The sequence below is a fragment of the Pimephales promelas genome, chromosome 2 (genome assembly GCF_988280905.1).
Source record: "Pimephales promelas chromosome 2, fPimPro1.hap1.1, whole genome shotgun sequence".
NCBI lineage: Eukaryota > Metazoa > Chordata > Actinopteri > Cypriniformes > Leuciscidae > Pimephales > Pimephales promelas.
Window position 1 is genome coordinate 10,261,055 of NC_142770.1, and position 24,480 is coordinate 10,285,534.

Genomic DNA, 24,480 nt, shown 5'->3' on the forward strand with positions numbered 1-24,480 from the left:
TGAATAAGTGGGTCAAGTTCAAATGACAAACACCTATCTGTGATTTCAGTAATTGGCGTGAGAAGAGCGCACAACAGTTTGAGAGAAAGAGAGAAAGAGTCTCCTCTCCTTCATCACCCACACATAACGAACCTGTTCTTACAACGCCCATTACCTTTACGGGCGAAAGTTGTGTATTCCTGTCAAATGTATAATGATGTCCATACTGCAGTAGGCTATCAGTTTGAGCCAGAATCAGACACAGAAAGCGACGACAAAGAGAGTCGAGCAGAACCTCACCACCACACACGGGTCTTACAAAACGTTTCTGAATGGTAATTTGCTTATATATTTTTTTAACTTTATAAACGTTTGTCTTACACAAAGTAACATCAAACTAACTGGCTACTAAACACAGCGTTGGCATTGGTTTACGTTCTTGATCAAATCGAAAAATAACGTCATAAAGTATACATTTATAAAATGAGTATATACAAATTCAGGTCCAAAATGTTTGTACGCGTTTGTCGTAGACACAAAATAGCATAACTACTATATAAAGCCAGCGCTGGCATTTTGACAAAACTAAAACATTACATCTGAAATTGTACATGCAAATACATTTAAAATGATTAAGTCTTAGCCTACTTACAGATTGTGGCCCAACAACTGCTGCCTCTTGTTTAAAAGTCGGAACTGCTTCATGTTTTAGTAACAGTTTGTTGTTGAATCCCGGCATTGAACACGTGGAGATTCTGGAAACTGTCTTCCGTAAATGCGCAGTGCGAGCTAATTATGCTGCGTTCACGTGCTATTGATACCGGTTTTTATGTGATGGGCTTAGTTGTTTGAAGAAACGTTTTCTAACCATCATTTTATTATTTTTAAGAATTTGCATCGTCATTGTGTAGGCCAGTTTTGTCATGGTTTTATTTTATTTTTTCAGAACAGTTTTGTATTTCCAGTTAACATTATTTTAAGAAATAACTGGTTGAAACTGGTTCTGTGATAACACACTCAAGAATATCCTTTGCGTTTCTCAAAGAAACATGGTTTATTCTTACAAAGGAGAAGTGAAATTTCAGTGTGAAATTGTATTTATACCCTTTCAGTAGTAGGGTTGAAAACACTGCATTAAACCCATTGTTAAACAATATTATGGCTCATGAATATTTTACCTAACATTAAAGCAATTAAGATCAAATCTGACAAGTTGGTGCAATTTGGATAAGTCTGTAAACATAAGGTTTAACAATTGGTTTGACACTGATTTTGTCCTGAAAAATACATAATTGGACCATTCAAAAGCAATCAAACATTTTCATTTGACCTTTCTTCGAACTATTGCAGAACAAAATATTTTTTTTGTTTTGCTTATTTATATAATTACAGCTGAAAACAAGGTAAAAGGTTTATATTGAGAAAATCACTTAAGGAAATCAAGCCATTTCAAACTGGAAAAGGTCTGCGTCTAGACAGGACTGACCAATCTTGATTAACTGTTTCCACCTATTACTTGAAAGGAAAACAAACAGTAATAGCCTCTGACATTTTACTGCAAATATGTTGAAGTTGGCTTCTTTGTGCATTAAAAATAAAAGTGAAATAGGAGTTAACGATTTCCATTTAAACCATGCATCAGATTTATGTTTGAAAACAGCTGCTTCCTTGTCGTTCTGTTGATATGAGGTTTTAGAGACTTGTTCCACCATGCATTAACCAGAAAAGCCAAATGCAAAGGAATATTTTAATTGTAGACAACTCAAATTCATAAAGATCCAGTTTTCATCGCATTCATGTTGACCATCAAATCCGGTCCAAGCGATTGTCCATGATCGTTTTTAGAAAGGCACTTAAGAAATGCAGGCAAATCTGTTTATCTTTACATAATGGCATCAGCAAACAAATTCTGCATCTCTTTACAACTGTGCAACTGAAACACAAAGCAGGCGATGTACAAAAAGAGTCAATGAATCACATACTGCTATTTTGTTTTTTTTTTGTTTTTTTACAAATGTCCACTGAACTCCACATTCATACCACCAATAATTAAAACCCCATTCTGATCATGGAAAATGGCGACAATTATGAGGAATAGAAACAGTTTGGTGGGATCATAATAGTAAAAAGCAATGGGGAACTTCAAAAACAAACTTCAAATGACCAAGAGGGTGCAAAAATGTTGCAAGTTCTTTCTTCCCTCCAAAACATCAGATTGATGTTGCTGGTCAGATGTCGTTTTCTGGCAAGAGTGGAGTCAGACTGCTGGACTGCACCAGCTCCATCTTGATCCAAGATGGAGGTGGAGCGACAGAAACCCAAAGAGATGGGTTGAGGTGGAGAACTTCCCCACAGCAGCACAGAAGGTCTTTGGTCCAGGGACTCCCAAAGATCAGGAGGAATTTGGCAGACTCCTACATGGCAGCCACCTCAATCTGAACATACAGTTGTCTGACGCCAACCTGGGCACAGGGCGGAAAAGATCATATAATGGAAACTTTGAAACGACCTTTAATGGACGAGATGACTATGTTAAAGCTGTATTTCCCAACAGTCCCCACCTGTGTGAAAATGTTGTGCGTTTGGCTGAGGAGCCATCTAGAATCTGCATCGGGCGCCACAAGGAGTTTGAGTGTACCGATGTAGACGTCTGTGCAAAGGGTCCAGAAGTGAGGTTCTTGAAGGTTATAGACCCCCTGAAGCTGCTGGACCTGCAAAGAACCAACATGGCATCATGACTTTTGTGTAAACATACACACCACTTTCAAATCAAGTGGCGTGTTATCTATACGCATTTTGAGCTATCCGCGTGCATGTCTACGCCATTAAATGTCCGAGTGATTCCGCGTGTATGTCTACGCCGCTAAATTTCCGAGCGAAGCGAAGCAAAATGTAGATCTACATCTGGGGAGCGATATTTTATTTTGTAATGTTAAGTCAACGGCATTCATAAACACGCCGAAAAGCGATTATGCGTATTGATAGCACGCCAAAAATGGAAATACGAATTGGCGTGTCATACATACGCCATTTCATGAGATCAGTCTGAAAGAACGTTACTGGGGTGTGTTTCCCGAAAGCATCGTTAGCCAACTATGGTCGCAAGTTCCGTCATTATCAGCATAGTTTAACGAGTCGGTGTTTCCCGAAACAATCGTTCTAACGAACATTCGCAAACAGCATCGCAAAGTTGTGTGGTTTGAACGACAGCTCTCGACGTAATTAATCCTTATCTTGAACAAAATAAGCAAGCTGACATTCAGTACAACCGGTGCCTTTTATTTAGAATACATACAAATGTAATTTACGTCTTTTAGGTTGTCAAAAGATTTTAAGTAACGTGTTTGAAGAGTGCGCATGTGCGAACGTGCTCTACTATGTAAGAACGGGCTAAATATTGAGTCTGGTAATAAAGCAAAACAACTGAGAACAATTTGAAATAGTCCTCAGATGACATGTTTGTAAATTATAGTAAAAAATCTATCGTTAATTGGATCATTAAAAATAGTTATTACTCCACTACGTGCGAAACCAACGTGGTTGAACGATACTTTGCGAAAATGGGTTTCGGGAAACAGTCGTGACTAGCTAGTTGATTTCTCCAACAATGCATAGTACTATGGTAGTGATGCAGCGAACTACGCCGTTGTACGGGAAACGCACCCCTGGTTAGCAAATGCAACCTTGCAACGGGACAAATTGAGGAGGTTCTGGTGGTCATTAAGGCCACGTTTGTTGGTTATCTGGAAATGTTTAAGGACAACCCACCATTTTGCAGCGGGATAAACTTTAAAGATCAGACCCTCAATAAGGTGTCAAGTTCCTGAATCTTCAAATGTGCCTACTTGGTTAGCTAGTTAATTTTTGGGACAACTTGGCTACTATCCCAGTTCATATCATATTATCCTGAAACTCTCTCTAACCAAGTAGCCAAATATGAAGAACAGGATCCAGGAGATGGAAGGTGACTCACCCTTTGGTAGCATTCAGGAAGGGCTTGGTCCAGAGAATGAGGCGTCCGTTGCATCAAGATCCCAATGGACTCCCTGAGCAGAGGAACCACACTGTGGGAAAGAGGAAAGTGAGAAATAAGTCGCCGTTCTATCAGAAATTAACTCAATGGGGCGCCAAGTACAAGGCAAACTCGGGCAACGGGAAGGGGCGCCACACATAAAGACGTCATTGGGGCTTGACGCATCTTGTTATAAAACTAGGGGAAAGGAAATTCTGTCCTAATCCTAATGAAAAGAGTTCTTGTTTGTCATGATTTTTTCAGGGCATGCTAAACATGGTCCAACATAAACTTGCCCATCTTATAGTTGGGGTGGAGTAGCAGAGAGTTGTGCTGATGTCATTCCAACAGCTGTAGTGCGTGTGAGCCAGCAAGCAACCCTGAGCACACTAGGATAGACATCCAAACCCATTCATTCTGCAGAAGAATCACTTGGCAGAAACGGTTGACTGGTTAGGTAAGGACTAAGACTATTTCTCTCCTAACCAGTCAGCCGTTTCTGCCCCATCAAAGCTAGGTCTTGGCTAGGCCAGCATCTTATAAAGTCATCAGTCCTCTTTCAAACCTTCAAGGCCTGACCACTGCTCCATCTGGGAACCATTAGAGGGTTCCTTGGTTTGGACTCCTTTACCGGTCCCTAATCTACTCTATCAAGCCCACATTCTCCTGAACTCGTCCCTGAAACCCCAGCCTCAGTTTGGGACACGCCAAAGTGGAGAAGCTGATCGTTGTCTCTTTTAGACCTTCACAACACTGAAACACAAATGTGGCAATCAACAAAGAAGCATTTCACATTTGACCTTCCTAAAAAAAAAAAAAAAGTCAAAACAGCAACAATGTCAGCCTTCAAAATATTTTGCCCCAACATTGTTTAGATAAATGACTACAAACTGCAATCATATTACTCACAAGGCTTCGATTCCACAATAGTCATGTTTTGAGTGTTCCTGTCAGGTGCTACAGACTTTCACTGCCCTACTTTGAGAGCACAGATGACGAGTAATAATAGCACTCCACTCCAGACCAATCTATAGCTTTACTGACTACTCAGCACTCTTTGTGGTCAAGTAACATTAGGTAATGCGTTAAATGCACTTGTTAAATTGCAACGCATGCAAACATTTTTGTTAATACTTCACTTAAAATGACTGTGGTTTACCAAGCAACCAAACAAACTGGTAATCTATATAAAAGCCATTTAGGAACATGACACCAGAGCCTGATTGGTCCGTCTCGTCCAAAGGACACCTGGAAAGTAAAATGAATCAAGTCTACTAGCAGAATGACCGCATTATATATATATATATATATATATATATATATAATTTTAAAATATTAAATACTGTATGCAATTTTATATATTACTATTCCAATTCTATTTTATTAAAATTGTATATATATACTAATTTTATTGGGTATAAACCAATATATAATATATATGCATATATACCAAAATTGGATATATACCAATTTAATATACCAATTTTATTCCAATACTATTCAATCTATTCCAATACTACAATTCAATTTTATATACTACTATTATATATATGTAATTTTATATATATATATATATATATATATATATATATAGATATTATTTTAAAATGTTATATATGCAATTTTATATACTACTATTCCATGTAGACTCTTTATTAAAATTAGATTATAAAAGTTGCATTCATTAATAAGGAAGAATTAAGACTCAAATGCTATTTAAAATAGTGTTATATGGAGTATAGCATGTCACATTACAGAACACCTTCCTATGTGACAAGTCATTATAAAACTGGCCAATGTGCATTCCTCTCAGTAACTGGTCTGTTTGTCCCTCTTTTAGAAAATAAAATGAAAACAGGAAAGTACTGGATGAGGGTACCTTAGACCTCTGACATCATACTATTGTTCCACACCTTCCTGTTCATTGAAACAGAGGCACTCACCGTTCACTGGTGCTTGATCGCTAACCTGTCCAAAAAACCCTGTGATGCACTTACATTAATGACTCAGCCGTCCAAAATACAATTACGTGCGAATGTCAAGGGTAAGCTGCCCAGTGACATAGACAAAATGTCACCACCTAGGTCAGGGCAACTATCAGGATACATTATTTCTGCACGGACGAATGTCGAACAAACCTTTTGGAAACCAGCTTGGAGTCACAGTAAAACACAAGCACTTCTAAACCGCACAGAAATTATTGGTTATCACGCTCAGACAACCCGAGTCCCTAATTGGAGCGCAGAAGCATTTATGACACCAGACCACCGCAGGAATGATGTGACCTTCGTGAAGTCTGCGTCTGAATCAGCACTGTGGGAATTAAAGCAAGTACTTTTAACTTGACATTTATATGGAAAAGGAAACAAACTTTTCCATTTCTAGGGCAAGAAGTGCTTGGGATTCTACCACAAAAAGCTTAAGATGCTTTACTGCAAGGAACCTACTGCACTCAAGTTATGCTCAAATAGCTATTAAGCCTTGAACATAAAAATGTATGTCTAGATTCAAGGGCATATTTTTGTAGTACGAGTGTCTACAGACATTTGAACATCTGACCAGTTCTGCCAATACTTCACTATAAATGATTAATAATACAAAAAAATTCTCTCTTGCCACAAAGTGTATTTGTAAAAAGGGTTCCAATCTGAATATACGAGACACTTTAAGAAAACCTGGATGAATCGTCTGTCATTTCACCTTAAGACTAATTAAAATTAAATATTTTATTTTTAAAATACAAAAAAAAAAAAACATATTTAGAGACTACAATTTATTTTTTTCACTAAATAAGTCATTATATATTAGATTAATACATTTTATATATTAATAATATTATCTAGCCTAATAAATATATTAATATGCATACACTATAGAGCTGTGAAACGATTAATCATGATTAATCGCATCCGAAATAAAAGTTTCTGTTTACATAATACATGTGTGTGTAGTGTGTATAATTATTTTGTATATGTAAATACACACACGTATATATTTAAAAAATATTTGCATGTATATACAAAATTAATATTATACATAAATATAAATATTTGATATATTAATAACCCATTTTTCTTAAATTTATACATGCATATGTGTGTATTTACATATACAAAATAATTATACACACTACACACATATATTATGTAAACAAACTTTTATTTTGGATGCGATTAATCGCGATTAATTGTTTCACAGCCCTAATACACTACATATTTAAATTATTACTGCATAACATTTCTTCATTAAAGTATATATAAACCATGCATTTTATTTTTGTATGTATTTTAATGAAATGTTATCCAAAAAATAATCAAATTATGTATATGTGGCTTGTTCCCCACCAAATTAAACACCATGAATTAGAATTCAGAAAAAAAAAGTACAGTGTAAAGTAGCTAGTTTTGCAGCCAGCACACGGTGCTAAAGCAAATTATGTGAATTAACAAAGTAAATCAAAGAAAAACACTGTAACATGAAACAAAAGCAGCTTTGGGGAGAATCAATCCTCAAAGGCCCTGCTTAGTACACCCAGAACAAATGTTAATTACTGTTAACGTTCCTTGCGGCCCAAAGCGATTAGCGGTCTTTGGAAGACTTTGGTGGTGGGGGACTGCTGTAGGTCACAGCAGCAGGACTCCTCCACTCCCTCTTACTAATCACAGGGTACCAAGACAGCTCCCCAGATATCCCCCTAAAGCAAGGCTACCGCACCCAGAGCGGCCTTAGCTAAACACACCCCTGTTCGCGTACAGCGGGGGGTCTTTCGCAGAGAGTGCCACGGACTTGGGTCATCAGCAGCACCTCAGGTGCGGCTGATGAAGGAGAAGTCCATCACCCTTATGACAGGTCAAACATCTGAATGTGAGCAAGATGGCTGGATCAAAATAAGGCACTCTACTGAGAATATTAATCTCACAATGTGGGGTGCATGGGAAAAACGCTGTCCAAGCAAAGCAAAGTCCATCTTAACGATCAAACGAAGAACCACAGACATTCCACGTGGCCAATTATGGTTTATCTCTCTCAAGACTCGAACAATAAATGGTTCTGCTGCGCCAGACGTACACAGACATGAAGTTCAAACGCATAAGAGAGTCTAGAGTTGCAGATGAATGCATTGCTTTGGTCCACATCTTTCATACTGGTATCATGTGTTTAATAAATCTATATACGCAACAGGCAGGTTTCCCCAAACACATTAAGCCTAGTTCTGGATAACGCATCACTTTTCTTGGGCTGTTTTCAGAATAGCACACTAGAATACTACTATTTCGGACCTTTTACATTTGGCAAAATGGGTGTTTTATCAAAGCGTCAACATTCTAATCTGAAAAATGAAGCCTACCCGAAGTGCGAAAAACTGCAATACACCAAAAATTCGCTAGAGGGAGCTCCCAATAGGGAGCAAATGTCCATAGACCTCATGTTAAAATGTCCGTTTTCACAGCATGAATTCATGCTTTTACAGGTTGGTCCCATGGACTTTTATTGTAATTTTGGATATGTTCTAACTCGTTAGTTTAGATCATATTTAGATATAAGAGTGGAGTGGATATAACTGCGCCGAGTGGAGTTTGACGTCTTGGCCATGATCTGACACAACACATCATACCACCTCTGTATCCTTTCTGAACATTTGTATTTTGTATTTCCCAAGATTTTCCAGTATGGCGCCACCCATACCCCCATAAACAGCCTCAAAACTGTTCTTCAGAAAGCCTATGGGTGACGTCACAGACGCTTTGTCCATATTTTTTTACAGTCTATGGTTTTATGGAACACATACAAATGGAACACAACATAAATTACTTTGAAAAAAAGTCAATGGGGTACAAAATTGTTTTGGTCCCCACTGACGTTCATTATATGGACGAAAACAAGCACACTATCCCATAATGCAATGTTGTTTGACATGGCCTTCCAATCAGAAGTTAACTTCTTTTAACTCATTCTTTGACCAATTTTTACTTAAAATTTAATTAAAAATACAAAAAAAGTTTTAATTTGGGTCATGTGATTTAGAATGTTGTTTGGAATGCTTAATCATTCCATAATGAAGCAATTTGACATACTGTTCCACAAAATATTTTTAAAGTGTAGCAGACTCTATACAGCATTTTTTTTAATCAAAAGTAGCCATGTTTCTATTACCCTTCAAATTGCGCAAATTGAAATACGCTCAATGGAAACACGTCAATTTCGCAAAAACTCCCGTTTATCCCAAAAAAGTTTTTACGCTCGCATGACGAGGTTTTTCAGGCAGTTCGAAAAAGGAATATTTTGCGAAACTGCAATGGAAACGGGTTTTGCGCATTTACAGGTCACCTGACTTAGAAGACGCGGTGTGTTTTGGGTCCGTGTCCGCAAATAATAATAATAATAATTATCATCATTATTATAATATTTATTAGGCTACATATGTAGAAGACGCTTTTATCCATTAAAGAAACAAAGCAATTTATCACATTTCGTGCCTAGTCTCAGAAGAGCAGGAGAGACTTCTTACCAACCCCATAAAAAATAAAAAATCTCCAACCCCAAAACATTTGAACAGTACTTATACTGCCCAATATGCTAGAATTCAACTATGAACACAGCCAGGCACAAATGTTTTCTTAATCTGAGGTCTGAGAAAACCAAAACAAACTGTGTTATCAAAATCTTTTAGCGTCAAAAGACAATGTCTACATATGGACCACAGGAACGAGACGTCTAGAGCTTCATGAGAAGGAGGCTAAGCTCTGTTCTAATTATGTGGTCTGGAAATGAAGGGCTTTCCATTTTCATGTGAAACCTTTGTGCGTGTGCCATACCAGATCCACCTCCACATCGCACCTGAATGAGATCGAGACGTCGTCACGCAGGTGCAATATGGGAAAGCCTCCATACTCTCAATTCTCAGCATTAGCCACTCCAGAACTGCATGGAAAACTCAAGAACAGAGGGGGAAAAAAAATGTCTAATCTGGGGTCTCCGACATAAACCTCCCCTCTTTGAGAAACAAAGAGAAGGAAAAATCCATCTTAAAAGATGCCTTTGTTGCAGTAACATTCACAGATCGCCACCACATTCCAGAGGGAGAAGAAAAGCCTCAAACACGGACAAGAGCGAGGAAGAGGGGGGTTGGAGAGACGAGATGAATATACGGGAAAGGGGGCCGCGTTCTCCATCGGAACGGGGGTATTTCACTGAAGCACAGTAACCACAGGCCATCTGCAATTTAAACATGGGGCACACACACACACACACGCACAGCAGCTCCTGCTCAAATTTACACAGCCTTTACGCACATCACACAGAAAAAAAACGAAGTCTATTCATCACCATAAAACTATCTGATGCTTTTTCCGAGATTATGCAGGAGGAATGGTAGATTTGGTAGGTTTCAAAAGCGAACAAAGAATGCAAGACAAGCACGCATTTTTCCAGCTCGACTGGAGTCGTTTGAAAAATGCCACATGAGAGACTCCAGTGCTGGGTTTTCTGGCTTTGCCACATGTTGAAAAAGTGCCCTGGGCTCCACCCTCCGAGCGTGTATCCTGTAATTCACCCGGCTGGAGTGCCAACGGCTTTACAGGCCTCTTAGTGAAGGGCACTGTGAAGTGGCTTTTGTATGATCGGTGTTGGGTGCTGTTGAGGGTTTCTGGGTGGGGTTGAGGGTGGAGGATGTCTAGAGCAGAGTCGAGAGAGGTCAATGCTCATAATAGCGTGGGCCGAGGTGTGCGTACTCACCTCACTCCTATGAGAAGAGCGATGAGCATGGAGCAGATAGGGTCTGCGATCATCAGGTCGTATTTCTGCATTAGGATGGCTGATATGATGACTCCGACACTGCCCAATGTGTCCGCAACAATGTGAAGAAAAACTCCTGCAATGAAGAAAATTTTGGATGAAAGCATCTGCTAAACAAAATGTGAATGTTAGTTGTTCCAAAACCTAAACATTTTTTAAATGCGTCTTTAATAAGTCTCTTATGCTCACCGGGGCTGCATTTATTTGATTTAAAAATACAGTAAAAAAACTGCAATAATGTGAAATATTATTACAATTTACAATAACTGTTTCCTAATTCAGTACATTTTGAAATGTAATTTATTCCTGTGATGCAACGCTTCATTACTCCAGTCTTCAGTCACATGATCCTTTAGAAATCATTCTAATATGATGATTTTGAGCACAAGAAACATTTCTGATAATTATGATGATCAATGTTGATCATCTGCTTTATTCTTGTGGGAAAAAACATCAGCAATCTTCAAAAGTTCAACAGAACCGCATCTTTTTTAGCATTATAAATGTATTTACTGACACTTTTGATGAATTTAATGCATCCTTGTTGAACAAAGGTGAATTGTTCTACATATTTACATTTATATTGACTACAGATGCAAAGATATGAACATTTTAGCCGATACCAATAACTAATAATTCTTTATATTTCAAAGCCAATAAGAGATATATATATTGGCTGATAAATCAAAATCTAAATCCAAATTTTCTTATCGAGCCGATAACGCTACCATTAAAAATTTAAATATGGCCGATACCGATATGGTGGTCAATATATTGTGCATCCTTAATACTGACCTCAATCTTTTGAAAGGTAATGTTTATGTATATAAATATACACAAAAATATTCTAAATATATTTTACAATAGCTCAAAATAGTATTAATATATGTAATAATAACTAAATCTTTAATATGTATAACAAATTATATAACAAATTATATAAAAATAAGTGCAGTGCATTGAAAACCCCAGCACTAGGGCTTTTGTCTACATGAAAGGTCCTAGTTTTCACTTAAAAATCACTAATATTGAGTAAATATGGAGTCTGAGATGAGGATACAACATTTTCTAGGACCCACAGTCATAACTTGCTGTCTGGGATACCATGTCTAGTGGTAACCCTCAAATTGATAATGTCATTCCACAAACAGGTAATCGAGAACATCCTAGAATGGATAGCTAACCTGCAAGACTCTCCTCCCCGACAAAATCTCCAGAATATATCAAAACAAACAATCCTACGCTAAAACCTTGAAGTGAGTTAGTCAACATTTCCTAAACTCAATGGTCTGTACTGGCTGTCCTGTCGTGACACTGGAGAATAGTTGTGGACTGTGGTGTGATGGCACGCAATGAGACAGTCCACTAAGTCCTTTCCTTTCCCCAGAATCAGATGACATACTTGCGGTTACTCAGTTTTGCAGAAAGCATGACCGCAGTATTGGAGCAAACTCCCTAATAAGTGAAGACCCCTGTCCAAATGTGGTCAAAGCAAATACTAGAAAAATAACAAGAATGCTGGAGCTCGCCGCGTCCTTATAAACAGGCTGTGTTTGGAATAGTATATACTGCCAACAATTAAGACAATACAATACTAAAGGGAACAGTATACAACTGAAAAAGAAAATTGCCTTAAAGTTTTTGTTTTGGTTATAATATTCAATACAATACTATTATTAACCAATTAAAACCAGATCACTCATCTGTGAGCGTTTACCTTTAAGACTGGATCGCGCATCTGTGCGTAGTCATTATTAAGCCTGGCAAACGTGTCTGCATCATTTCGAGCGGCGTCGGCTTTTTATTACATGTTTGTTATCTAAGAAATTAAGATTTTAGTAGGCTTTGACAAATTTTGAAAAATATTTCTGAAAACCCTTTTGAGAGGGTGTTTACAGAAAAGTACTTGGGCATAAAAAGGCCTTTTTTAGCAGGCGTTTTAGGCCTAAATTGGTTAATTAAAAAAATAAAACACTTGATAAAATATATCACTATTTGTAATATTATAAATATATTAATTTCCTTAATATTTTTGTAAAATAATAATAATACCATTTTAATTTAGTAATAACAATACTAATAAAGGAATTAAAATAATGTCAAATTACTTTTTTATTATTTTTTTTAATTATTATCATTATTATTATTATTAATGAAAATATTTATCTTTGGTAAAATAACGTCAATAACATTTTCATCTCATAATGATACTAACACTAATACTACTAATAATAATTTATAGATTTATATATATTCCATTATATTTTCCCCAAATAACATTATTTTGGAAAATTAATAATATTTATATAACCAGTATTTAAAAAAAAAAGTTACAATATTGAAATACAATATAATAATGATGCTAATTGTGTGAAAATGTCAACCATTGGCATTGCATTTTGGGGAACAGTAGTCTGTGCAGTGCATTATATTGCATACTACACATTTTAGCAAATACAGTACATCCAAGTATTCTATGCATACTAAGCTCTGGGTAAAAAGCAAGAGTAGTACACTAGAATGCTATTCCAAACAGTCAAAATAGACATGACGAGCTTCAGGATGGAAGGTTGGGACAATCTACTTGCAATTCATCACAGTGAGTGAGAAGAGGATCCTCGGCTGGGATGGAGGCAGCGTAACCTTTTGCACTGTCACCTCCTCCCCTCCCCCTTCTCCTTCTCTACATGGTCCTCCCTTCAGTGCCCCGTTCTTTCTCCCTCGAGCAGGCCTCCCAAAGGATCCATTCTCTCTCTGTGTGTGCCAGGATGAAGGGGACAAACTACTTTCTCTGCTCTGCTCTTTCCCACACAAGCTCGGACAAAGGGATTTAAAGCGACAGTGTACAGCACTTGCTCTAGTATCAGTGTAAACCAGGTTCAGAGGTCAGAGGTGTCACATGGTCAGAGATGTCACACATCATCCAGTCACATCAGATGTAGACCACTCATTTCAAGTGTTTTGCTTGTTTAAATGAAGGTGGATCATTTTCAGAATTGCTACGACTACAGAAGCTCATCTACAAAGAACTCAAAATATTGACCGCCTATGAAAGAGGAAAAAGCTGTCTAGACCAGATTTATGTGGTTGTAAATATTTTCATATCTAGTACCTTGCTATAAAGCATGCTGATTATCGTTAAACAAGAGTTCTCTAGCGCCATCTGGAGGTGGCTAAACATAAATAAGAAAACATACCTTGTAATATCTGCTTGCTGGCGCCTTTCCCCGGTGTGTGTGATTGGTCATCTGAGGACACAGACAAGACAGATTTCAGACACCATCACGATGTATGGATGAGGACACCAAATAACATATCTGATGCATTATATGAGTGAGATAACTTGAGGGTCATACCGTGGCAGTGGGGGTCGTCATGTGAATGGCCATGTCCTCCATGTGAATGCCCATGATCATGTCCATGTTTGGACTCATGACTGTGGCCGTGGTCTCCATGACTGTGTCCATGTCCCACATTCCCATTGAACAGAGAATGACTGTGGCCATGACCTTAATTTTAAACAAGAGACATCTATGATGAAGCACGTGTGTGAACGACTCGGACCGGTTTCACCTAATAGTTACAAGATGCTTACCTCCACCATCGTGTGAATGTCCATGTCCCCCATGCTGAAAAACGAATATTCCTACAAGATTCACCAACAGCCCTGCTATAGACACCGGGAGCAAGCGGTCATGGTGCACATCAGGGGGTTCCAGCGCCCTCTGGTGAGAAGACGAGATGGCATCATTCATAGATAGATTTTAGTGGATCAGTGTCAAGTGAATTAACTATAATCTTATAATCGTACGTACCTCTACTCCTTCTGAGAAGATAAAGAAGGCGGTAAAGATGAGGAAAAGGCCGTTCACGAAGCCCGCGAGAACTTCTGCTCTGACATACCTACAAAAATAATCAAATGCGCTTGTAAGAAAGAACAGTGATGCAACCAAAGACAGGCGTTTCCTGTCAACACCACGCAAGCAGAAGTGAATATATCCTTAATAGGAAACTTGTGTCATTGGTACTCTAGCACAAATGTGGTCTCTCACCCGTATGAGAAGGAGTCGTTGGACCTCCACCGTGAGATGACTGATGCTGCAAGGCCTGCCAGGAGAGCCGTGCAGTCGAAGAACATGTGAAAGGAATCGGATATCAAACCTAAACTGAGAATCAAAGCAACACAAAAAGGGGAGTGTTTAATAATCATGAAACCTGAGAACTGCGTCCCACCCCATACTAAGGCCTTTTGTTAGACATTATTCACTCTTTCATTTAAAGACAAAGATGTTCATACTGAAAGAGATTTGGGTTTCAAGTGTTGTTGGTTGCAAGTGGGTCAAACAGTGCAATGAAATAGATAAATTCAGAGAATAAAACAATAACATATTTATACTCTTATTAATGTTTATATTTGTTTTTAAATGTACACATACAATGAAATAGTTCATTATAATAATAATAATAATAATTCAGTTTCTCATTCTCAAATGACAGAATGAGAAAAAAATGGAAAAAAAAAATTATTATGAATATAATTATTAAAATAATTCAAGGTTTGCTGCAAGCACTTCCATTTGCATATTATTTCCAAATGGCAGACAGTGTATTAAATAAATTATAATCAGTAATAATTTATACATAAACACTATTAATTTAATGTAAAAAAAAAAACATAATTATTGTTATTATTGACAGAATAATAAATAATTATAATAATGCCTTCACTATCTGCACTTCCATTTGTAGGAGTTGTGTCATTAATTTGCATAATACTATCAGTGTGTTAGATAAATGGTTATATTAAACAACAATGATAAAATGTAAACAAAGAAATGATGATTAAAAAAATAATAATTATTAACATTTGCATAATATTATCAGTGTATAAATAAATTATTATAATTAACAATAATAATATACATAATTATTGTTTTATATTATAATTATAATAATATTTTTTTATTATTATTATGAATATAGTAATGATAATAAGTTATTATTACAATAATAACATGTTATATATTATAATTATACATTTTTGTTATTATTATTCATCAAGTAATAATAATAACAAATAAAGCTTCACTTTCTGTACTCCCATTCGTGGGATGGTGTAATTTGCATAATATTATCAGTGTATTAAAAATTCTTATATTATACAACAACAAAAATAATAAAACAAACATAAAAAAAAAATATTTCAAATAAAACTGAAAATAAAAAGAAATTCTGTGAAATTCATTATTGCAAATTGCTGTTAGTGTGCACAATTTACTAATAAATATCATATATAAGTCTAAACCAACAATGTTGCAACCTCAATAAAAGTATGTATAGCATACAAAATCAAATGGTTAATGCCACTTCCCCCATATTTGGTATATTTGGAATATTTCAGCAGTTTGTCACAACCAAGCCAGATCTGCTTCACTAAAAAACATTTTTTAGGAATTAAAAGCATTTTTAAACATTCAAACGTACCTATGCTGTCTATATAAAACACCTTAATGGGTCTTGAGCCACATCCAGTGTTTTGATAAGCCATCAATCTCACTTCAAAGATGACTATGACATCAGATCATGGGAGAAACCCCATTCAAAACATCCCTAACAGATGTAAGGGCCCAAAACAAAAGCACACTAGCTCATCCCACATTAGACATACGTGGCATATCCTTGTGTTTGGCTCCCTACTGTTGACGTTACCTGTTACTCCATATGCCGTAGCTCAGCTCCACGAACGCGAAGGACAGGTTCAAACACAGGAAGAAAAACAGATTGCGAGAGGTTTTATCGGCAAGAATTGATCTGGGGAGAAACACAAATACAAAAATAGAGAGGGAGGTTTCAGACTGATTCATTGAAAAAAGTGGACTTACCAGACAGACTGGCTGCAAACCCACAGCTAACAAATACACGACTGAAGTTTATAAAAATTAAATGCTCTGGGAAAATGACATAGGGTCCAAATACACTCTTTATAGACATGTTTTGTTGTGGAATATATCTTGACAAATTTAATAACGTAGCAAATTGAGAGGAACTATAACGCTAACGTTACATACTTCGCTTTGCTAACATCTGTCTGGCTGAACGATATCCTGAAGCTGTCTGCTTCCTTGTCATAACAGTTAAATGAACTTTTCAAGGATGTATTTATTCACTCTATATATTTTGTGAAGGAATTAGTCTAAATACTGTTTTATAGACACATTTTAATACAGTTTCGCGAGCTAACTAGCATGCTAACTGCATTAGCCATACAAAACCGACAGCTGAAACTCAATGAATTATTATACATTTAAGCGTCGTTAAGTTACCTGAACCAGCCCGATAACTTGACGAACAAGTTGAATTTGGCAGGCTTGTACTCGTCATCTTTGATGGATAACGGGAGCATGTTTCAGCGAAGCGTCTCCGGTTAGCCGTTGAGCAGCACTGCGGCTTCACGAGCGTCTGGACGCAAGGCAGCGGAAAGTCATTGCGCCGACGTCGCGTGCGTCATGTCACTGACCCGGTCTAACTTGTATTGAACAAACCCCACAGATTTTCTTTAATAGATGTACAGACTCAGTGCAATGTTTATCTCGTGTAATATGTTTCATTCATTCATCTTTTAAATAATAAATCCATTTATATATCCATGTTAGAAATATTTATACAATTTCATTTTATTAATTTTATAATAATTTTATTATTATTGTTGTATTGATATTATGAATAGAAAATAAATTCATATTTTATAAGAATTATTATATAGTTAAGGTTGCATACTGTAAATGTAGCCTATGTTAATTGAGATGTTTTTTTTTCTTCTTGATATTGTGAAACAGTGAAAGACTTCTGTCAACAAAACTGTCAATATATAAATTTTAAGTTCATTGAAATGGAAAAATTGAGTTCATACAATGAAGGGGATTAACCACCAGAAACATGTATGATATTTATCAAAATTTTATGTCATCTGAACTACATAAATGATCTAAGTTGATTTGTTTGAAATATTTTGAATCATTAAAATATTTTTTTACAGATTTTTTTTACAAATATTATATATATTATATATATATAAAATTATATATTAAATATATATACATATAACTGTATACAAAACGTTTTCCAAGTAAAAGGCTTCTTCTCTGTGTGAATGTATTGATCAGAGATAATATTCAAAAAGACAGAACGGAATATTAATTTATGAAATTGCTTTGATTAGGCTACGTATGTTAGAACATAGCTCAGCTGGAGTGTTTCTGTATTTTTAGTATCGATAATACTGTACGTTTTTACAGCTTAGAACCACCAGGTGTCACTCTTTTATCATAAAGTTAGGCACACGATTTTAGTAGAAACTTTGGTCAAAGATCTTTTCTTTTTCTTTTAGGAATCTATTCTTGTGTAAAAAGATTTCCCCAAGAATAATAAATGTGTTAACTGTCAAGTGATGTTTCATCTTCCATAAACATACCGAATATTATACATTTTACTTTGTTAATACAGGCAAATCTTCAAATTTAGGTTCAGTTAAAATGAAAACTGATAAAGAAAATTAAAGATCTATCATTATTGTTGTTACAAACACAACAGTAATGTAAAAAAGTGAGTTTTATAATCTCAAAATAAAATTAAAATCTGTTTTGATGGTCTCTAAACTTTAATCTCAGAGAATTCAAATATTAGCCTACATGACGTAAAATAAAACAATTAGCTAAGTATTCAAGTAGGCTACGATAAAGAACTCAAAGGTGATAAATAAATAGCTAGTAAAGCCTAAGTTTAACACCTAAAGATGAACAGAAACTAAATTCTAAACTGCACAAGACCTGCATTTCAAATACTCCAAAAACAACACTTCAATGCTCCCTCAATACTAGAGGAAAAAAGGGTGTTCCCATGGTAACTGCTTCAGCAGACAGGACTGGGAACTCAAGCAGCCTGTTGCCTGTGAGCCAGACGTGCACAATGTGCTTTCCCTGATTTACACAAATGTGAACTGACACTTGTATTATATAACGCTGATCATAAGCAAATCTCAATCATTGACTTGTTGGGGTAGCCGCTCAGTAATTCCAGAGCAACTGAAATTAAAGATCATTTTTCAGTCCGAAGCAGTTTTCATTGATTCACACAATGATCCTTGTGTTGAATTCTACGACATGCATGAGCATCTTAAAGGGCATGGGAGAGGCTTAAGCAAATGTATTCCCACACATCTCATTAATATGCATGAGAAGAACGAGGCTTTTGTTGGTGTCCAACTTGGTGTTTTCTAAAAATAGACAGAACACCACAGATCGCTGTTCAACCAATGGTTAATATGAGGAACACTTGTGCAACTTTTCCTAAAATGGACATCAGTGTCCAAAAACATCATGACATGGGAGTTTTCCGGTTTTGAATTCTCAATTTCTTGTGGAATATGAAACTGCTTACGGTGCATGAGTGCCCACTACTGGCGGTTAGGTAACCCTTAAACGCATATACCTCGGGTCTTTATCGACCCGGGACGTCGTTCAATAGCCTCCTCATTATACATTTTTTTAAAGTTAACCATCAACCTTCTTAATATTCCTCAATCTATTGAGTCAAAAACCAATAAGTGCAATTCATCTTTATTCCTCAATATGGCAATCTTTGACACGCAATGATGAAGTGACGTTTCACTCATAGTTACTGCAGACAGAAAACAAAAGAATAGGAAGTATCATCAGCAAAACTTGAAATGGCTCATCGATTTCCTGCAGAGCAAGTACTGAACGCAATCGGATATTAATTCGTGTCACTGTCAACTGATTGTGGATCTGCTGAAGAAGCTGTCAGAGAGCAAAATATTGATTTTGAAGACGTTATAAATGAGTTTTGAGAATATGTTTGCGGCAGTTAGAGATCCATCCGTGATATAGATGTCTTTATGGCAACCTGTCAAAATAAAAGTTCTTTATAACTTGAAGAAATTATAACAGAAATATATTACTATTGCACAGTAGAGTATACTTCAATTAGGCCTAATAATAATAATAATAGTTATTAAACACATAGAAACTCAAATGTCTACAACCCAACAAAATAAAAGTTCGGTCTAACTCAAAGAAATTATGAAAGAAATTTCACAGTAACATACTCACTACACAAGACTACATCACTAGACACTAGGCAGGTTTTTTGTGTTCATTTCTATGTCCTATCAATGTGCAGGCTCTTTTATATGACAGTGTAAACAGTCCAATAACCCTCCCTTTTATTTAAAGGCTTAATTTATGTCCCGTAGACCAGTCCGTTGTGTGTTCATGCTGTTTTTGAGTGTTGTTTTGCAATTAAAAAATTCTTGACACCTCTTTTTTTATCCCCCATGTCTACCTTTAGGGGCTCTGATTATTAAATTCTTGGTTCTGGCCTTGAGGAAAGCTTCTATAAAGACATAACATGAGGACTTTGTAGTCAGACCAAGTTTCACCACCAAAATTGAGTGAGTCGAGGGATCACGATCTCATCTTACAACTGCTTATTTCCATAAGAGAATGAAAGCAAGCTAAGAACATAAACAAAAATTTAGGCCAGATGTGTGTCAGGCTAAATGTAACCATTGTTGTGAAGAGAGACGCAGTGTTTTTCGCAGTGTTCATAGTTTGGACTGAAGAGTCTCTCTGTAAGATACAGCGTGTGATTTTATACACGAGAGGCCTCAGTTTGGCTACATTAACTGTAAATTAAACAAGAGGAAGGTACAAATGTTTGTTCTGGCCGGTTTGTATCTGATAAAAAAGAGCGAAAGAGAGAGTCTGTTGGCTGCTAACACTTGGTCCCATCTTAAAGGGACAGTTCAACTAAACAGGCTCTTTTGCATGTAGCAACATTTAACCATTCTTAAGTGTTATGTGAAAGTATTTAAACCGGAGTATTATTATTATTTATTTTTTTTTAACCAAAAATCCACAATTTCTATTATTTTCATATATGATATTCTGGTCCCTGTGGATCTTTCAATGTAAATCAATGGGATTTTTTCAGCCTGTGTTTTTTTTAATGTGGTTTACAAGAGGTAGGTTGTATCAGGCTGTGATTACAAGAGGTAAAAATGATATAAATACTGTTTTAATATAAATACTGATGTAACAAACCGCTTGTTTCGTGTCTTAGGCCATCAATGTGTACTTACATTTACGAGTCATTAAATCATGTTTAATTTGGACTTCTCTGTGCATGCTCTTTGAGGTGGACCCCATAGACCTCCATTATATGACTGACAGACACAAACGTTTGACCTAAAAATATCAAAATTGAAAATACTGTGGAAACAAAGACACCAACATCTTGGATGCCCTTGAGGTAAGCTAAAACATATCAAAAATTAATTTCAAAGTGAACTATCCCTTTAAGACATGAAGAATTTTTTTCCAAGTCAAAAATGTTTAAATATCTAATTTTTGGTAATCAATAGAGTTTTAGGGATAGAATTATTGAAACAAATAATGGTTCATCTTAATCTTTAAAGAGTCTTTGAAACCCTTTTCCTGACTAGCAGCTCTTGAGGTCATAGCATCGCAGTAGCTGAATATCTCAAGCACAGTTTGTACTCTGGTTGAGAGAGATTGTGCTGAGGTTAACAACTCAAGCGTCATGCCAAATACGTCTTAAAAAAAATCCCTATCTTCAAGTTGTACGCCGTATCCAGAGGAAGGTCACGCAGCCGTATTGTGGGTCAAACTATATTCCGGAATACATGTTGATGCAAACCTCTGCTTCCTGGAATAACATGAGGCTCATGCCTTAATATAGGTTATGTCACAAATGGATCATGCATCATATCCCCATGAATTTTGGGGGATGCAACCAATGCCAACGAAAAGATTTACATTTGAAGTTTTCTTTGTGTTAAGGAGGTAAACGTGCACAAGTTTCAATATGGGTCCAACCCAGAGGGCGCAGTGGAAATTTAAGGTCATTTTGAATTAAAAATAGACCACTCCTGTAAATATGTAGGCATGCATGCTTATCTATATAGGTTAGGTTGATGTGTGCATGAGTCGGCTATACATCGCTTGTACTATATTGGGGTTTGTATTATTGAAGCAAGAATCATGTTATTAAAGGTTATAGATTAAAATAGGGCTGTCAAATGATTAATCGCGATTAATCGCATCCAAAATAAAAGTTTGTGTTTATATAATATGTGTGGGTGCACTGTGTATAATTATTTTGTATATATATATATATATATATATATATAGAAATACACACATGCATGTATATTTAAGAAAAAAATATTATTTATATATAAAATGTTTATATAAATTATATATACATCTATATACATGAAAATATTTCTTAAATATATACAAGCATGTGTGTGTATATATATATATATATATATAATTACACAGTGCACCCACATATATAATGTAAACACAAACTTTTATTTTGGATGCGATTAAATCGCGATTAATCGTTTGACAGCCTTAAAAAAAGAAAAAAGCCTAAATTTAAAAAAAAAAATGTAATTCGAAGTGAAACTTCCCATTTTTATGGAAGCTTGTTTCCGCCACGAAATAATTGTGACTTTTTATCTCGCAATTCCGACTCTCGCAGAATTGGGAGACCGCAGTTGTGAGTTATAGCCAAAATTGCGAGATATAAACATTTTCTTTGCAATTGCGAGTTTATATCACGCACTTTTGACTTTATAACTCACAATTGCGAGTTTATATCACGCAATTGTGACTATAAATCACAATTGCAAGTTTACATAACCCAATTATAAGGACAAAAAGTCTCCGGAGATTTCTATCGCATCATTTGGAACAGAAATTTCAGAATTATTTGAATATAGTCCAATTATAGGCAATAGTCCAATGATTATCGTTTCATCAAAACAGATGGTGCCTTACAAAGATACAGTACATGGCAAGTTTTGTTGCAAGGTACTCACAGCATTTGGGGGAGTCAGCATGAAACGGCCTGTTAATGATCAAAAGGATACTCATCTGACCTGCACTGATAAACATGCCAGCCAAATGAAACATTCCTCATGCTGTTGGCTGCTTTTCTTGGAAGAGATCATTTTCCATTTACCATGCAAACAGGCCTTGTGGGCATTTTAGTGCTTATCTGCAACTGTGTGTGTGCATGTGTAGGCCTACCATCAGCACCCAAAGAAATGTGCACGCCACGTAAAGGAAACAAATCACAACAGCTCTCTCGGAAAAAGACAAAGAAGTGGGGATGTTGTAAAAAAGCTGCTGATCCGCCATATCGGCAAAGGATGCGCCGCAAGAGCGCCGAGACCCTGGGTCAAACGCCATCTGCTGAACCAGGGGTTCATCTCCATAAATATTCAGATTTTCTTTAAACAGCAATCAAACAAACAAGCTCGGGTGGAAGCGTTTTGAGCGGCTAAACACTCCAGAGATGTTCTATGTCCACACAACAACTGCGAACCAGGAAATACCAGTGTCTTAAAGTGATTAAAAAAGACAGGACTCGGCACAAATCATTGTTGCTGTTCTTTTTCACCGGAGAGTTGCGTAACCAAGTGTTTTTAGGGGCCCAGGGGTTAGAATGTGTCACAGTATTGCACAAACTGTTCATAAGAAAGCTTTTAAAATAATGTCGGTTTTGCAAGCTGAACTATAAACTATTGATCTTTCTCATCCTTGGAGGGGTTTTGTGCTAAATGCTAGTGCATGGTTCATTCCCCTCAGCTAAGTAAATAGACAACATACTGTAACTGTCAGGGATGATCACAACTGAAAAACAAGCTAAATAAATGATCTTTTGATTGATTTAATGGTGATTCAAGAGTTCGATGATTGAAAAATCGACTAGATTTGTTGCTAGGCTATTGCTAAGGTGTTTAAAATGGATTTAGCATGCAGTTGCTAATTTGTTCTCGGTGGATTCTGGTCTAAAAACGAAAGTGCCCACTTTGTCATAATTCTGTTGGAAGGGCGGGTGGGGGTGTATGTTTAACACCAATTTTCAACATACCACATATTTCAAGGTGTGCGCCAAAGTTAGGGGTTTGTTAATATCACTAATTCTAACAATTACGACTAATTGGGGGAAAAAATGCAATGATAATTCAAATTATAGTCAGTACGCATGTGGATTCATTAGATAAACTCACCGGCCACTTTATTAGGTATAGACATATACACTAGACGTCACCTTGGGTTTCTAAGCATGCGTCAAAACTGCCGCCATCTTGGAACAGGGGTGTTGTCATAGGAAGTAGCTAGGTAACGCTGCCTTTACATCGAATAAATTGATGGTGGTGGACTTTTGTGCTGTGTATGAGGTTCACATGAATGAAATCTGAACTAGTAAGAATGTTTTTAAAATTAATAGTAAAAAAAAATCTGGAATCAACGATAAATACATATCTGACCATTGAAACGAATAAAAAAAAAACGAGAAAAATCGCATTCATGATGATTTATGGTGATTTTATTTCCGTTAGACCTTTGTCTACATTGACGCTGATGCATTAAAGTGGAGGGGCTCGCCTGTTCCAAGATGGCGGCTCTATTGACGCATTCGTTCTAATGAACTGCCGTAGCCAAGGCGACATCTAGTGTACTGTATATATCTAGGTACACCTAATATCTAATCAGCCAATCACATGGCAGCAACTCATGTACAATCTGCTGAAAAAGTTCAAACTTAGCTTCAGAATGGGGAAGAAAAGGTGATTT

The 24,480-nt window shown here is 36.4% G+C and overlaps 1 protein-coding gene across 1 annotated transcript; it reads right to left on the minus strand.

Moving 5' to 3' along the window:
* Window positions 1-1,712: 1,712 nt before the first annotated feature.
* Window positions 1,713-17,276, minus strand: slc30a7 (solute carrier family 30 member 7). Its single transcript, XM_039682843.2, has 11 exons — window positions 17,110-17,276; window positions 16,496-16,597; window positions 14,839-14,952; window positions 14,602-14,689; window positions 14,382-14,511; window positions 14,143-14,295; window positions 13,984-14,034; window positions 10,727-10,862; window positions 3,953-4,043; window positions 2,541-2,690; window positions 1,713-2,441 (listed from the first exon to the last, which is right to left on the minus strand). The coding sequence occupies exons 1-11, from the start codon at window positions 17,187-17,189 to the stop codon at window positions 2,394-2,396; spliced, it is 1,143 nt and encodes a 380-aa protein (XP_039538777.1). The 5' UTR covers window positions 17,190-17,276; the 3' UTR covers window positions 1,713-2,393.
* Between the last annotated feature and the right edge of the window lie 7,204 nt (window positions 17,277-24,480).